Below are 17,187 nucleotides of genomic sequence, written 5' to 3'. Positions count from 1 at the left end.
AGAGGTTATCAAAGACAAGGACAGCTTGTCTGCTTTGCCATTGAGTATTCATTTAGGCAGATGTATGCACCAGTAACTTTCCCTTTTTCCCCACACTATTACGTAGTATGATGAGTGCTGATTTTGTTCACTGAACCTTGGAGGTCCCAAGCAATCTTTCACATTCCAGTATATAATTTGCAATGTGCCTCAATTATTTGCATTTCTAAGATGATATTTCAGTGATATTCTGAGGTTTTTGAGATTCCTTACACCACAGGAAATGGTCTTGTGATTTTCCAACATTTTATGCATGTTCTCAAGGATCTCACAAGGTCTTCTTTCAATTTGTTTTTTAAAGTGTTTAAATTGTGACCACATTTTTGTTGCTATAGAGATTTTAATATCTTTTCTTTCTGAGGATACTAGTATGGCTTCTTTGCATTGGTGTTTCTAGGAGTCATGAGAAATTGATACCAAGAAATGTGGGGGATCAGTGAGAGAGACCTTAAAACCCATCATAATTAATAATGTCTTTTTCCTATAATTTCTCTGTTTCTTAGCAGATTATTTGCAATTCTTCTGATTTCTGTATGGTATCAATAAGTAGTTATAATTGCACAATGTATTTATATAATTTGTTGCAACCAAGGTCTTTCAGGCTTGGTATCAATCATCTTATCATGTAAAGAGGCTGGAGTGCAAGTCTTTAAAAGCATAATTTACTTGATCCATGTATGCAGTAAAAGAGAGCACTATAAATACAATTGCTGATTGCAGCAGCAAATTGTGCTGAATGGCAAACCAAGAACAGCGGTCTTTCTTTAATGAAGGTGAGGGGAGCCTGCTGGGGCTGGCATTGACTGCATTGAGTAGCACTGAATCTTAATGGGGTGGGAGACAATGCTGGAGCATTTCTTCCCTTATTGTTCTCCCTTTGTACCTGTTCTTGCAAGGTGTGTGACTATTTTCATGTTCTTTCTTGTTATGCCTTTTGCGCTTTCAGCTTTTCATGCATTTTGTTCTCTTCGTTATGCCAAGAAACTGGCTCTGCCCTGCTCTGTAGGTTACATTCCTTCAATGACTGCCAAATGATGCCTCATGATTTGTGTTTATACACTCTCAGGCCTCTGTTATCATCCTTTGCCTGGGCTTTCAAGGCCTCTGCTTGTCATCTTTTTTGCTTACCAGTTTTCTGTACATAGATACAAGATCACTTCAGTCAAACCTGCTTCTAAACATCTTTGGAAAGGGCATAAAGATCAATTTAATCTAAAATGTTCTCCAACATGTAAAAATAAAAATGAAACCACAACACAAAGCAATTGAAACTACATCACAATCTGCTCAGGAAATGTTTCAAAATCATTATAATTGATAATTATTATAGATTATTCTTGAATAATTCATTATTACTTTTCTAAGATATTTTTTCTTTGGCATATTTTACTTTTATTCTATTGTAAAGAGCAAATGACCTATAAATATGCAAAGAGCATAAAAGTAGTTATTTGGTCTAATATCCTTTTTTTCCCCTCCCTGTGTGCAAAAGAAATACAGAACTAAGAATAAATCATAACTTATAGTACACTCATAATAACAGACACCTAGATTGCTCTCAGTCAAATGGTAGTCAACTACTTCTTAGCAATACTCAGGTTCCCTTCTTTGGGTATCTACCTCTTGCTCTGGAGATGATTTTGATAATTAGGGTAGTAACAGTGTTACGAACCCTAAACACTGAAGAAGATCCTTCAGGACATTAACATTTATAAAATAATTATGAATTTTATTGAGGTTATATTTAGTTACCAACTTCTGAAAATATTAACAGTGTAAATGGCACTTTTATTCATCATGATGTTCTCCCATTTTAGAGATACAGAAACTGGAACATGGCAAGGGGAGTTGGCTTGCTCAGGGTTCCCATTTAGCCCAGTGGCCGATGTTCTAGGACTTGGATTCCCTGGGTCCAGACTTGAGCTCATTTTTCAGGGTCATTGGTTTTGTTGCTTTTTCCATCACCATTAAAAGGAAACATGTTCCCCTTAGGTAGTCTGGGCCTGGCTTTGTGAAGAGGAAACCATTTGCTTTGTATTTTATTGTGTCTTTACCTTGTACAGAAGAGTAAATAGATGCAGTGCAACAGTACCTGAGCAAGTGTACAACCTGAACCCCTGGTCTTGAAATCTGTCTGTTTTCTTTGAGGGGCAGTGTGAGGAGCCTGTTGATCGTATTCATTCCCTCTCCTTCCGTCTCATTGCTGTAGTAGACTTAAATTAGTTCTGTTTTACTTTTCATGCTGCTCAAAAGTAAAAAGCTTGTGTTTTTGTCATAGGAGAGAAGTGATTTTTATTGTTCTTTTCCAACATACTTGAGAAATGTACTGTAATAATGAGCATAAAAATACGTTCTTTGCATTGAGTTAAAAAAAAAAATCACAGATTTGCATAGCAATATTCAACATAGACATTTCCCTTTTATGCTTTTGTTCATCTTCTGCTAGCCTGACTGGAGTATGAATGCATGACAAAGGATGCATTGTTCCAATACATTACTTAGATGTACTGCATAGGCATTTAGTATCCTTTTCCAATAGTAAATTAGGACTTCTGAATTTACATACTGACAAATTACATGAAATTGTTACGGTAAATAAATTGTTACTGTAAATAAATTGTGACCTGTTCTGTCTTCTGATCTTTGTGGTGATATTTCTTCCCAGAGCGATACAAGACTACTAGGATTACTTGGGACCCCTGGACCTAAAGGCCAGAAGGGAGACGTTGTAAGCATTTTGGATAAATTTGGAGAAATTTCAAAGTGCCTATCTAACCTGCCTCTGCCACCCTTAACACAGTATATTTTATTTGATTTATCACAATGGTCTTTGAAGGAATAGATTTTAGATATGACTGTCTCTTTGATCTGTGTAGTCCAATATTGAACTCATTGTGCTATCCTGCAGGTATAGCACATGAGCCTTTCTCCTCTAATATATGATAACCAGAAAAGGAAAATGCAGGAAGAATTGTGTGTGATTTCTATAACACTGTCTGATGAGAAGTCAAATGAGCCGGCCTGCCAGTTAGGGGGAAAAGACTTTAAAAAAGTTGAAATTCAGAAAATATTTTTCATAGTAAATCATGAATATTTAAAGTAGTTTCTCTGTAACGATGGGACTTGCTATACCAAACTTACTTACAGTCAGCCTCTAAAAATTATGTGGAGGCCAAGTTCTGAATATCCACACCATATGACAGTATATTGTTTATAGGCATCTGTCCTGTTTAAACAGTGGAATGAATTTTTAACAACTGGATGCCTTTTCAATCTGGAAGAAAAGAGACAAATGCTCTGGATATGTCACAGGATTGACACCATTTTTTATTGAGAAGTCTGCAGATCTGCTATAGAAAACAGTAATTTAAATTAATTTGCAGATGTTTAAATCTCAGATTTCCATTGCAATAAAAGTTAAGATTTTGTGCCCTACACAAAACAAAGTACAGTTGAAGGAGAGGAGGAGTTTATTTGTATTTGTTAGAATATAAAATGTTTTAAATATAATTTAATTTGTTAAAAGGGTCAAAAAGGAGAACTGGGAATGACTGGTGCAAAAGGAGAAAAGGTAAATTAATTCCTTACTTCTGTGCTTATGTGTGATACTAGAAGGTGGCTGAATGTACTGATTATGAATCACATATTGGAAAATATACTTAGGATCAAGAAAAAACATTTGGGCATAGGAAAAGCTGTCAGTCTCTGAATGTCCTTGGTACTTTACTCAAGCCCCTCCTTGAGAGAGCATTTACATGCAAGTAAATGTCCCTGTTCCAACAGCTCATAAAGTCCTTAACTTCCAACACATTCAGACTTTTGCTGAATACCAGTTTAAAATTATGTTTATATAAGTTTATGACCAGTGATTGTCTCAGAATTAGATGCCATGCATACTTTTTCAACTTACTAAAGTGATCTTCAATATCTATATGAAAAAACAGGAGTCTTTAAATTATTAAAATTTATAAATAAACATCCTAATTTAATATCTTTTAGTTTATGCTTAAATTTTCCAGAAAGATTTGGGGGGGGAGGGATGTTACTGGGGAACAGGAGTGTATTGCATTTTTCTAGGAACATGTGATGTACCCAGTTCTTTGTCCACTGAATAACAGGCATTTTGCTCTTCAGCTGTTAGGCTTCCAGTTGGTTTCTTTGGTCATACCATTGTGTATAAACAGTTTTCATGCAGGTAGAAACTTTTTTTACTCTGGCGATGACAGAGTCATGATTTTGTGTGTTATAAAGCACTAGTGTTTGAGAATTTCTCAGATTTGTACGCATCGTCACTCTTTTTAGTTCATGTTCCTAACCCTCCCTTGTGCTCCTGCTTGAAAGGATCACACATGTCATGGTCTTGTCATTAAATCAACATAATTCCTCAAGTAAGCTTTTGTAGTCCATATACTTATATTTTTTGTAGGTTTAAAAAAACCCCAACATTTTTCAAGGACTCTTCACCAAAACCAGACATATGTACTATTTATCATTTGAAATGAATCTGTGTTAACCTCTTCCCTATGTTTCCATAGGGAGAGCCTTCTGAAAAAGGCGACAAGGGAGATCAAGTAAGTATAGCTATGTTTTGAACTGATGATGTTCATAATTTACATTTTATATGATTTTCACACTGTATTCATGCTGCAATTCTTTTCTTTGTACACTTTCATTAGATTCAGTGATTATGTAGAACAGCATCAAGTTCACAGAGGTTATAAATAAAAAACAGAGATGCCCTGTTCTTCAGCATTTCTGCAGTTGGCATAGTCCATGAACTGAGTTTAAAGTACATGCTTTTTTTGTTCCCTGAAGGTTCTTTCTTTCTTTCAGTTATTTCAAAAAAATTATATGTGGGCTGAACTGTATTAATTGTTTTACCAGTTTCCAGTGTGGCATTTAACATCAGGCAGTTTTCTTATAGCCATTTTATGTGTGCATAATTGTTTTGTTATTTTGGGGGATATTTTCAGAACACTCATTCTGTAAGAGTCTGTTTACATGCGTTGCTTATTTTTAATTAACTATTGTCCTCTCTTATGGCATTTGACAAAAGCTAGTTTTGTTTAATACATAACTGAAGGTTGCTCGGATACTTGCAATTAACATATTATAATAACCAAAATAAGGCATACTGTAATAATGTGTGGTTTTGGACATGAATACTGTGTCACCAGTAGAGATTTAGTAGTGAAGAATAGGCTTTAGACTGGAGAAGCTCTTAAGCAAATATGGTGTTTTCAAACAATTTTTCTTTAAAACACTAGGAAAACCTGCAAACAGAATTAGTTTGAAAGAGGAATGCCTTTCAGAGTTTGCACAAGACATCAGAAATTCTTTAATGCTTTCTCAATATTTGTTAAGTTTGCAAACTATATTCACAGAATCATAGAATTGTTTAGGTTGGAAAAGACCTTTAGGATCATCCAGTCCAACCATTAACCTAACATTACCAAGTCCACCACTAAACCAATTAAGGGTATAGTAGCAATTCCATGTATTCCATGTATATTATAATATTATAAAATATTATAATATTTTAAGGTAGCAAATTAAACTCTCAGTCGATCTTAGTTAAAGTTTTAATTTCTTATGGTTGTACCTGCTATTTTCAGGGAGAAACTGGAATGGAGGGATCAAAAGGAAATAAGGTAATTTTTGACTCGTACACCCTATGTATGTCACTAGTGTACATAGTTGACGCTGGGAGACATAACAGTAAATTTGGATTTTTTTTTTTTTTTTCTCAAACAATATCATTAGGGTGAAACAGGAGACCCTGGACCACCTGGTCTTATTGGAAATCCAGGATCAAAGGTAGGTGAAAAGCATTTTTGTGGTATTAACAGCCATTACATTTTACGCTGTTATATAAGAGGACTCTGAATGCTATCAACCCTTTAGCTAGTATTAAAGGGCAGAGAATGCAAATAGTTTATTTCAAAGCTGGTGCATGGATCATGGCTATTTTACCTTTAGTTCATAAAATTCTTGTTGATCTCAGCATCACTCAGCAAGGAATATTTATGCAAAGCTCAAATGTTACTTGGTCACTCAAGAATATGAGCACCCATTTTGCAATTACAAAACCACCGGTAGCTGGGTGTATTCTTTTTATCCATCAGTGAGGTAAGGAGTAACCACTGCCAGTACATTAGCAGTTCCTGTGTTTAATCCTATGAGACTGCAGGTAATATCAAAGTAGTCATTGACTTGCCTTGAAGAAAGTAACTGAAGCAGAAATGTTCCTGAGAATCTCTCATGATGCCTTGAATTGTATCAAATAAAGGTAGAATTGGAAACTGTGAAAATGTAACTTCCACCCAACAGTATTCATGTTGGGTATGATAGTACCCAAGTTCCTTAGATCATCAAAAGAAGTCCCAGGGGGAATAGATGCAGTTACAGGGTCCACAAAATTGTGGTCTTAAAAAAGATTCTCCATTCTAACTCTTTAAACTGCTCGTTGGAGGCTAATGTCCTTGGTAGGAGCTACTAAAATAATTGTTGTTACTGCAGTGGAAATCTAGGTCACCTCCACAGTGTATACCTTCCAGAAGAGGCTCACAGATATCCAAAGGATCATTAGGGTTTGCACCAAGTCATCCTGTTACCTCTACATCTCAATGCCCTTTTCTTTCAGTGCTCTGGAGTCCTGATGAGATCTATTCCAAAAAAAGAAGTAACACCTACCACGTAGTTAAAAAATCAGTTCTAGATCTGCCCCTTGAGGAATAAAATCTTGATTTAGTCCTTTTGTTTTGTCTTTCCCTTTAGGTAGTGCCTTTGTATTTATGTGTATTTGCTTTGTATACATACTTTGGATTTTGTACCTACCAGTCCCAAAGATTTATTGGACTAAATGTTAGATTCAGGGAGAATGAGTAAACTCTGTACTTCTTACTCCAGGTAGAAGATAATTCTTAATGCCAGATGTTTTAATCTATTTATATATGAGAACGCTTTACACCGAATTACAACAGGTGTATTGTCTTTTACGTCAAGCATGTATTATGTCATTTCACAGGGACTGCAAGGACCTCCAGGACCTGTCGGACCCAGGGGACTGCCAGGAGAAGTTGTACGTATTGTGCGGTTTCACCAGGCTGTAGAAGTGTGGTGTGTGAACAGTTAGCCAGTGAAGCAGTACCACAGAAGTTACCATAGGTGGTCCTTTTGTGGGTGGTACTATAGCAATCGGGTGTCAAAGCACAGTAGTATGGGATGCATCAGGATAGAGTTCTGCCATTTGCTTATGTTCTTTTTGTCCTTGTGTTACCATCTGAATAAGTAAGAATGATAATACTAATTTGTCTGATTCACAGATAATTAGGTCTACAAAGATCACTCTTATCTCACAGGAGTAGGTGAAAATGAGAAAAATCTCTAGCAGAGTTTTAATAATGTTACATCATGAGCTGGAAAGGACAGTGTGTGTGGAGTAAAATGAGAAGAAACAGGGAAAGTAAGAGTACCCCAAGGATTTAAACACATGGCCTTCCTTATTTCTGTCTATGGGTTTGCATTATTCTGAATTGTTTCACTTCCTGTAAAAGGGGTAAAGATTAATAAGGTGAACAGAATAAACAATTATGTTTATTATCTTAGAAATTATGGTCAGATTTATGAGTAAAACTCATATTTAGAGCAAAACATAATTCTGTTAAAACTAGGGACAGTATTAAAATCTTTAGCCAGAGTCTAAGTATTGGTTGGAAAGAATTTAATAGAAAACTCCTTTTTTAATTGCTGTTCAATAGATTAAATTGATAAAATATTTCTGCAGAAAGTGGAATGAGAGATTATTCTTATGATTGTCAGTTGATATTCCAATTTAACTGTGCAGAGGCTTACTGACAAGTCATGAAGTACCTAAAGCCATTATATGGTTGCCGTAGGTGAAAAATAGCTTAATTTGTGAACGCTGACAGGTGGCAGATATTAAGTGTTTGTGTGTCCGTGCGAGAATGTCAAAACCTGAACAGTTGAACTCTCAAGCAGAAGGCCACTACTTGTTAGATGCAACAGTAGGGACTTCTTTTAAGTTTTGATAGCACCTGGACTAAACAAAAGTGGCACATCCTGGGGTCTCCGGTTAATAAAGAGACATGACACAGACTCACCAATTTGGAGGCTGATCACCTGTTGTGCTTCTGCACGTAGACTATTTAGATGGCAAGAACCGAGGGGTGAGGGTACCCAGAAGAAGAAGTGGTGCCAAAATAGAAGGTGTTCCTGAAAGGAAAGAGGTGTTCTATCAAGAAAGAAGGGGAAGATCTTGGCTGGAGGAAAGGTCCTGGAAGTGGGGTGAGGGCATGGAGATCAGGGAGATGCATGGAAACAATAGCCAGGGACCTTAGCCACTAACACCTGAGACTGGTAACTGTGAGTAGCTGCACAATGCAAAACCAAGACAACTTGCTGCCCAACCATCCCGGACGAGCAACAAACTCCCTGCTGGAAAGGGAGGTCAGGATCCAATGAACATAGCACTAACAGGGGAACAAGTGAGAGTGAAAGACAATCATGAAGGGTAAAAGTGCTCATCTCAGTGGTTCTTAAATAAACCACAATATCCAGATCCACTACAGGCTGTCAGATGGTGTCAGAAGCAGGATACAGATGGTTTACTGAACCTTGAGATCATGGCCTGTTGAGGGAGGTCCTCCAGGAGGAGTGGGGGGCACAGGACACCTCATCAGATATGCAGTGTGCCCGTAACCTTTATGCCTGTGGGTGCAGAACTGATGGGTTGGGATTGTCGAGGCTGTGGGAGGGGTCTCAGCAGAGTTTTAATGTGCCTGTAGTTATTATGCTTTTGGGTGCCCCACATTCAGGTGCCAACTGGTTGGGGTTTGTCAAGCTGATGGGGGCCTCCTTCATGGGGGTTTTAGTGTGCCTGTAACCATTCTGCTACTGGGTAACAGACTGATGGGTCTGCTGGCCAGTTGGGATCCCCCCGCCGAGATCCAGCATGCGTGTAACCCTTGTGCCTCTGGGCAGGAAGAGCACAGGTGAAACTTCAATCCAGTCTGAATACTCTAGGAAACATCTTAAACTATTACAGATCATTATACTAAACTTGAGAGTTCCATGGGCATTCAACTTGACACCCTAATAAAGCAGAAGGCCTATTCTGAGGAGGTGGCTGCCTGTCTCCCAAATTATCATGCAATCCCTTTTTAGGTGTGCAGGCAACTATGTTCTGCTTACTCCCCCATGTAAACTGAAATTAGGTTTCAGTCCACAACAGTGGTGTTGTCATATAACCTAACAAGTGGCAGCTATCCTCTGTCCCTGGTTCTCCTCCCTCCCTTCCTCTACAAACCATAAAATGGTTTTTAAGTACCATTTTGGAGGTTTGAGTGGTTAGATCCAAGAAGTGGACCAAGAAAAGCAGACAATGGAGAGCTTGGCTTTAGCCTAGCAGTTAAGCCATTCACCTGAAAAGAACCGGGATTTTGATCTTTGCTCTGTGGGTTATTTCTATAAACAGAAGCATCTAGGAGCTGATGTTCCTGCATTTTGACTTAGGCCTTTCCACATGTGCTCTGAGACTACTTTGTGGAAGAGAGCTCTTAACTTGAACAGACTTTAAGTCATATACTTTATTTATATTAAAATACAGTTCTGAGTGGTACACAGCTGGCAGACTTTTTATTGTTGACCTGTTAAAAATCTTAGGCATATAAGCAAAGTGACTGCTGGAGTACAGCATCTTCAGCTCCTGGCAGGGAAAAAAAACCCTAGTATTCAAATCTGCATATAGTCATTTTGTACTGTGTTACTTATTGACCATTTCTTTATACCTTATTTTCCTACTCAGTTAAGGCACACATTTTTTTAAATTGTGTCTAATATACCTGTCTTCTATAAAAATAGTTTGTAAGCCTTTTCTGCTGTGCTTCTGTTTATATATAGATCCCCAATCTTACTGTGAAAGATAATAAAATACTGCATTTCTGTTTTGCTTCTGTTGCCATCAATCTGCTTGAGTTCATAATTGCTGCTTTGGAAACTGCTGCTGGATCTTTGATTAAGTGACATCATAGAATCATAGAATCGTTTAGGTTGGAAAAGACCTTTAGGATCATCCAGTCCAACCATTAACCTAACATTACCAAGTCCACACTAAACCAATTAAGGGTAGACTAGACTAAACCATGTCCCAAAGTGCCATGTCTACCCATTTTTTGAACACCTCCAGGGATGGTGACTCTACCACCTCTCTGGGCAGCCTGTTCCAATGCTTGAACAGATAAATACTATATATAATATATGTAGATCCTAGATATAGATGATCTTGAAGACTCGTATTTGTATACACAATTCTAGTATATAAAAGCATATATTGAAACATATTATAGAAACATGTATGTAGTTCCAGGCTCATTGTTTTGTTTTGTCTTCTGGAGATGAAACATTATGGATTAACAAATATAATAGTTCATCTTATGCAGCATGATGAAAATTATGAAAGGTTGAAAATTGTTTTACTTCCACTTACATCATCGAAGAGTTGTCCAGCAGATAAGACTTGCTTCTTTCCTTTCCTAAGATATACCTTAACCTTGGTCCAACCAAAAAAAAAAAAAAAAATTGGAGAAATCCTTAGCAAAGAAGATAGGCTGTATATATTTTATGTCAATATCAAAAGGGGATAGGGTAGGACAAAATGCATGATCCATAATCAGTGAATTTAAACTTTCATATATTCTTATAATGACTTTGTGTTGGTATAAGCAGAATATTCTTCATTAAGGTACTTTTTTTTTTCCTTATGCTTTTCATTTGGATGGTTGGGTGAAACAAGTAGCTCTCCGTCTGTATTAAGGACAGAATACAGCAGAGAAAGTGAACACGCAGTTGTTGAACCCTGACGACCAGCATGAAAATGTTGTCATCCTTCATATGTCAGTGTTCACAAAACTATGTTTTACATTGAGAAGAAAAATAAATACAATATGTGTTTGTCTTTTTCTTAGAAAATTCATTTTCCATTCCAGATGAAGTATTATACTTAGATTTTACTGTTAAGTTTTCACAATTTTATCATTTATTGTGGAAATTACTGATATTCTTAATAAAATGCTTGATACAATAGTTGGTTGAATAGCATTGAAGGGTTATAGAAAAAGTTTTCTGTATTTGTTACAGTGTAGTAAGAGAACACAATTTAGCCTTCCCTATTATTTAACTAGTTTCTATTTAGATTTTAATCTATTTAATTTCTCTGCATTTATAACAAATCCTTCATGAAAAAGGCAAGGGAAAATACTGAAGTTAAAATCAAAATGTGAAAGATGAGAAGATTTAGACAAAAGAAAGGATGGCATATATTTATTTTGCTGAAAATATTTGACTGACCATTAAATATCTAAAACATTTTAAAGGAATTTGGTGGATTAATGTGCAGGAGAAGGAATTCATTGAGGCTTTTAAGATACAAATTTGAATAATTAATGAGTATAAGAAATCATGCAGCCCTTCATAGGCAAAAAAGATGAGACACATTTAAAACTCAAGTTTGTGCCTGCTACTCCCTTCCTTGAAAAAATGATTGATTTTCAAGACTTGGAATTATTTTGAAATTGTAGAAATAAACCTGTTAGTCTCTGCCATTCTGCCCTGATAGGGTCCAGAAAAGAATCTTGATTATTACATTTCAAGTTAAAGAAAAATGATTGATATATTTGATTAAAGAAGCATTCACTAACTTGTACACTTTGACATTTTGGGTCAGGACTAATGCACAGTGAATAATCCAGCGTAAACTCATTTTCATCTGTAATTTTAGATAACATTTAAGGGAATAGCTATAAAAATGCACAGTTATATTTTTATTAATTCCAGGGCTTACCAGGAGAGCATGGGGTACCAGGAAACCCAGGAGTTAAAGGAGACAAGGTATGTTTTAAGTGGTTTTAATTAAGCTTGATATGTTAGAGCATATTAGACTGTCATCTCTGAAGTAACCTTCCATCCTTCTGTAGTGCATCTGTGTGGCTGCTTTATGAATTGATTTTAAAATGTACAAGCAGCAACCCCTTGTCTGCTCCTCGGAGATGCTACAGGCCAATTTGGCAACCCAATTGCTCTTTAGATTCATAAATTAAGTAATAGTTCAAGGAGGTTGCATTGGGCTCTTACATTATATCTGTGCAGTGCAGAAATGTCAGTTCAGGTCCTTGATCACAGAACAGCCTTGTCAGTGTAGTATCCTAACCAGACTAATCTGTAAAATCCCACTTCACAGACAGAAATATTCACCTTGGCAGAGCACTGGGGCAGCTATACTCTCAGATATGAGCCAAGGCTGGGGTCTCTTTATGGCATTGTGTTTTGCTGTGTAGAAATCCCTTAGAATTCAGCTACATCAGCAAGAGTTAAAAATGGTATGTGTGTATATGTTGAATGTAGCGAAGGGAAGAAAAGTGGATATACAGGCATACTGTGAGCCATGTGATGTGTTGTGGTATTTATAAATTGTGGGGTACAAGGGAAGCTAATAAAATCCATTAATAGTTTGAAGAAGTGAGCTGATGAAAAGACAGGAGAAGAAAATAACTGTCAAACAATGACAAAAGCGTATTTGTCTTGCAAAATGGGAAGTAGTGGATTCAGAAAGAATCACAGAGGATGATGCAGAAGTGTGTAAAAGATAAGAGGACAGCATAATAGGCACAAATTCACCTGTGTAAGCAGGAGGAGTTGTAGAGATGTGGAGCAAGAGATGCTGCAGGCATTGAAGCAAGAAATAGAGGTGTAAACAGGAATACAGTGAAGACTAGGGTTTTAGCACTAGGGATAGATAGCTGGAGAGAGACAGTTTGGAGCTGTTACTGTGAATTAATTGGCAGGGTTTAATGACAACCTGCGTATTAGGGACCTGGGGACAAAGAAATGTAAAGCAGACACATTGCAAGCATGGAAAACCAAGAGAATGCTAGTTACTATTAGTGGTTGTGTGGTCCATGCCTCGTCTTCTGTAATTTTTTGAAGAAAATCATGGGGGGTGTTTCTTCTCTATTTCTTCTCAAAGTACTGGCACTTTCTAGGATAACCTTGGTAATATTTAGAGTTTTTTCATAAGAGAAAATTTTCACATTTCAATTAGTGATTCAGATTTAACTTGTAGGGAGACCCTGGTGGGATTATGGGACCACCTGGCCATCCAGGTCCAAAAGGTGATGTGGGGCCTCCTGGACCAAGTCTGCCTGGAACACCAGTAAGTGCATAATCTGAAAAGGCTTTTATGACTTTATTTCTTGTAGGGACAACTGTTAAAGAATTCTCACTGTGCAATGAAAGAAATCAGAACAAGTAGTTTTTTGGATGTAATTTCAAAATTGAAATATATGTTATAGTGGTGTTGCAAGTGCACTAAGATATAGTCTAGAAATAGTGCAAGGTTCACACATGCTCCTACTGACAGTGGTATTAACAAGGAAGACATATGTACATCTGTCAGTTTATTTATAACGGCTGACTAATTTTGGCAATAAAATTCAGCTAGTTCTCTTTGATTTCAAAATATAATTTGTTTTTTTCCTGGTGGTTTTTTTTTTTTTTTTTTTTTTTTAGGGTCCCACTGGTATTCCTGGAAACCCAGGTCCACGGGGACCAAAGGTATAAAAAAGATATTGTTTCTGTTTCTAAACAAAAAAGCATAATATGCTAGTTTACGTTTTCAGACCAGCTGTAACTGAAAGCCTTGTACCCTTCTCAGGGAGAAAGAGGACTACCTGGTGTACAAGGAGCACCTGGGGAGATGGGGCCCCCTGGAATAGGCATTCAGGGATCACCAGTAAGTATGCCAACAGCCAGAATTTGGGCTTCTCACTGTGCATCCCTAAGAAACTGCAACAGGTAACCAAAGCATAGTAAAAAGCCATGGCATGAGCTCCCTTCTGACTCGACTCCCAACTCAGCACCTTTTCCCTTTATCCAGACCCAGAAAGATCTAATGGTAAGTGAGAAATGGAAGCCTTGGAGAACTGAAAGGGTCAATGGTTACTTTACAGATGAGCTTCCTAGGGATGGTGTTGAGACATCTTCAGACTGTCTGTTTCTAAGCAACAGTTGTTTGAAGTTGTACTGGTTGTACTGGTACAAGAGAAGAGGTATACTCGATGTTGTAGGTGACAGCATTTTGAAATCCGTGCTGATGCTGGAAAAGAAAAAGATGCGTGGAAGAGATAGAATCATAGAATCATAGAATTGTTTAGGTTGGAAAAGACCTTTAAGATCATCCAGTCCAACCATTAACCTACACTACCAAGTCCACACTAAACCAATCAAGGGTAGACTAGACTAAACCATGTCCCAAAGTGCCACATCTGCCCGCTTTTTGAACACTTCCAGGGATGGTGGCTCCACCACCTCTCTGGGCAGCCTCTTCCAATGCTTGACCACCCTTTCCGTGAAGACATTTTTCCTAATATCCAACCTAAACCTCCCCTGGCACAGCTTGAGCCCATTTCCTCTCGTCCTATTGCTAGCTACTTGGGAGAAGAGACCAACACCCACCTCACTACACCCTCCTTTCAGGTAGTTGTAGAGAGCGATAAGGTCTCCCCTCAGCCTCCTCTTCTCCCAGGATGTGGAAGGCTTTCCGTCAGCTCCCAGCTTTTGCATTTGTGATGACTGCTAATTACAAGCTTAGGTCTACTGCTTATAAATGAGAACCTTACAGTGCTAGGTACTATGCCAGGAAATAGTAAAGTCCTGATTTTGCACAACTTGCTTCACACATTTCTGTGCAGTTTAGATTCAAGCATGAAAAAGTTGATGCAGTGTATCTAGAGTATTCATACTAAATAACTTTTACAGCAATAACTATTTCAGTTATTCAGCTTGTTTCCCAGGTTTCTTTCTTTCTGTTGCCTTTAAATAAAGCTATCTGCAGTAAAAAATTCAGTAAAAAAATTGCTGGTATTGATGGTGTAGATGGTAGGTGGTAAATGTTACTACATGAGTTCTACTGTGGTGAATAGGGCAATCTCTCTTCAGTCCAGACCAATATAGTCAGCTGATACATTTCAGTTTATTGACAGGACTCAGGTACAGAGGGAAAACGTTTGAGAAAGGTGACTAGATATTCATACTGAGATCTTAATCTAAAATAATAATCCCTAAAAGTCATTTATTCAGTTAAAATTTATTCAAATCTGAATTTTATAATTACCCATTTATATTTAAATAATCTAATTTGTTTTCATTCAACTGAATATCGGCTTTTCTTATGAACCTCCTAGCTAAATAGCAAGTTTCACCACAGATCATTATTCTTTGGTATTACTTGCCCTTAAAAATGGGCCTCAGCAAAATCTTGAATTCTCTAATTTTGGCAAAATTAGATTTGGATTTAAAGCCAAACCTTAGCACACGTCTTTCTTGCAATGTGAACTGCACTAATATTCCACATTCATTATTTTTTATGAAGTTCATCTCCTTTATCCCAAAAAGCGTAACTACTGATTATTTGGAGTTTTCTTGCAGGGTCCTATAGGTCCAACTGGATCAGCAGGTGTGCAGGTAGGATATGAGTTTTCTCTTTAATATAAAAACCATTAATTTAGTGTAAGAAGTTTACGGTAAAGAAAAATATTCTTAAATCCTAAATAGTCTTTCCTGCTTTTAGGGCCCTAGGGGACCCCCAGGATTACCAGGAACTCCAGGTACCCCTGGTATTAATGTAAGTGACAGTTCTCTATATATACAGCAAAAAGTAATGTGTCCCTCATAAATGATTTAAGGCCATCAAATTTCACATTTGTTTCTAGGGCACTCCAGGAAGAGATGGAAAGCCAGGACTACCAGGCCCTCCAGGTGATCCTGTACGTATACATAGAAAGCTTGTGCATTTGCTTTGGTGCAAATATTTTAAATTTAGAGGAGATGAGATAACCTAGCAAGTCTAGAAGTGCAATTGATTAAATTAATTTGATTTTTCGATGATTATAACCTTTGGGTTTTTTTCTTTACTTGATTATATTGCAGTATAAATTAAGCTTATGTTAACATATACAGGATAAATATCTTGTTTTCAGGTGTTACAGTTTGTATACTAGCATTTCTGCCAGGCTATAATTCGGCATAGTGTTCCTCAGCTTCAGAAGCAGTTCTGTATAATGCAAATTTTCAGGAGCTTACTTCGATAATTCCTGTTAAAACATTGAAGAGAAAAGTTTGGAGATTCCGAAGCCAGTTTTGCTATGCCACAGAAAGAAGACATTAATTTTTAATGAAATTCTGAGCATAGTTAGTCTCTAATGCAATAAATTCCTTTTAGAACTAATGAAAAGTTAAGTGGCTGGGTTTGAAAACAAAAACACTAAATAAATTCTGATCCTTTGCCACACTTTAGGAGTTATTGTCTCCTCTTGGGTATGTATTGCAGCAATGATTTGTATTTAACAATACTATAGGTTTACAGATTTTGTGAAGTCCAGCATTACAAGATCCAAAAAGCCTGCACATGCCTCAGACCAAACTGTACCCTTAAAAATAATTGAGTATTTTATGTGGGAATCAGGAGAGTCTGATGTGCATATCTGCAAAATTGGCATAAAGGCAAAACTTCAGTCATTTTTTCTGCTCCTGTCTAGAGTCCCAACAACTACCTCAGAACTTTCAAAAAGCAAATTTCTCTTTGGAAACAAATGCTTACAGAGGCTTTTATGACAGTAAATGAAGCTTTCTGAATTCCCTGAGTGGTTGTTCGATATAAAATAAATAAAAATTTGTAGATGGTTGGAAGAAACAAACCAAAACCAGAGCTTAAAAAAAATTGTTAAACTCACCTGTGATCCTATTGGTTTTATAGGATTTGATATTTCCCAAGAGATTTTAGTCAAAGGCACAGTTTTCAAAACAACAGGGAGACACAGTGATAGTAGTATTTATTTGAGACACATCAAAACAAAGGAAAACTAAAATTACAAAACCTAAGATTTGAACTGTATTATGTCGTTTAGCAAAATCTCTGCTCCTTACCAAGGCATGAATTTGGCTTTTTCACTGAGTGAGTAGAGTATCTCGGAGGTCTCAGTCTGTTCATCTCTTAAACTAGTAATTTTTCACATAACTGACCGTCGCACGTACTCCTCAGATGCAGAGACTTGCATCATGTGTTGTGAGTGAGGT

At 37.0% G+C, this 17,187-nt stretch overlaps 1 protein-coding gene across 1 annotated transcript in view; it reads left to right on the top strand.

Annotated features, from left to right (window-relative positions):
* Positions 1-17,187, top strand: part of COL19A1 (collagen type XIX alpha 1 chain) — a 204,938-nt gene that overhangs the window by 149,049 nt on the left and 38,702 nt on the right. The window contains exons 17-29 of the mRNA XM_075708001.1: positions 2,705-2,767; positions 3,566-3,610; positions 4,575-4,610; positions 5,655-5,690; positions 5,803-5,856; positions 7,067-7,120; positions 11,893-11,946; positions 13,178-13,267; positions 13,624-13,668; positions 13,769-13,846; positions 15,541-15,576; positions 15,683-15,736; positions 15,825-15,878. Coding sequence (XP_075564116.1) covers positions 2,705-2,767; positions 3,566-3,610; positions 4,575-4,610; positions 5,655-5,690; positions 5,803-5,856; positions 7,067-7,120; positions 11,893-11,946; positions 13,178-13,267; positions 13,624-13,668; positions 13,769-13,846; positions 15,541-15,576; positions 15,683-15,736; positions 15,825-15,878 — 699 coding nt within the window. The remainder of the gene's footprint in view (positions 1-2,704; positions 2,768-3,565; positions 3,611-4,574; positions 4,611-5,654; positions 5,691-5,802; positions 5,857-7,066; positions 7,121-11,892; positions 11,947-13,177; positions 13,268-13,623; positions 13,669-13,768; positions 13,847-15,540; positions 15,577-15,682; positions 15,737-15,824; positions 15,879-17,187) is intronic.

Source organism: Pelecanus crispus, chromosome 3 (genome assembly GCF_030463565.1).
Source record: "Pelecanus crispus isolate bPelCri1 chromosome 3, bPelCri1.pri, whole genome shotgun sequence".
Taxonomy (NCBI): domain Eukaryota; kingdom Metazoa; phylum Chordata; class Aves; order Pelecaniformes; family Pelecanidae; genus Pelecanus; species Pelecanus crispus.
This window is presented reverse-complemented; position numbering and strand designations above follow the sequence as displayed.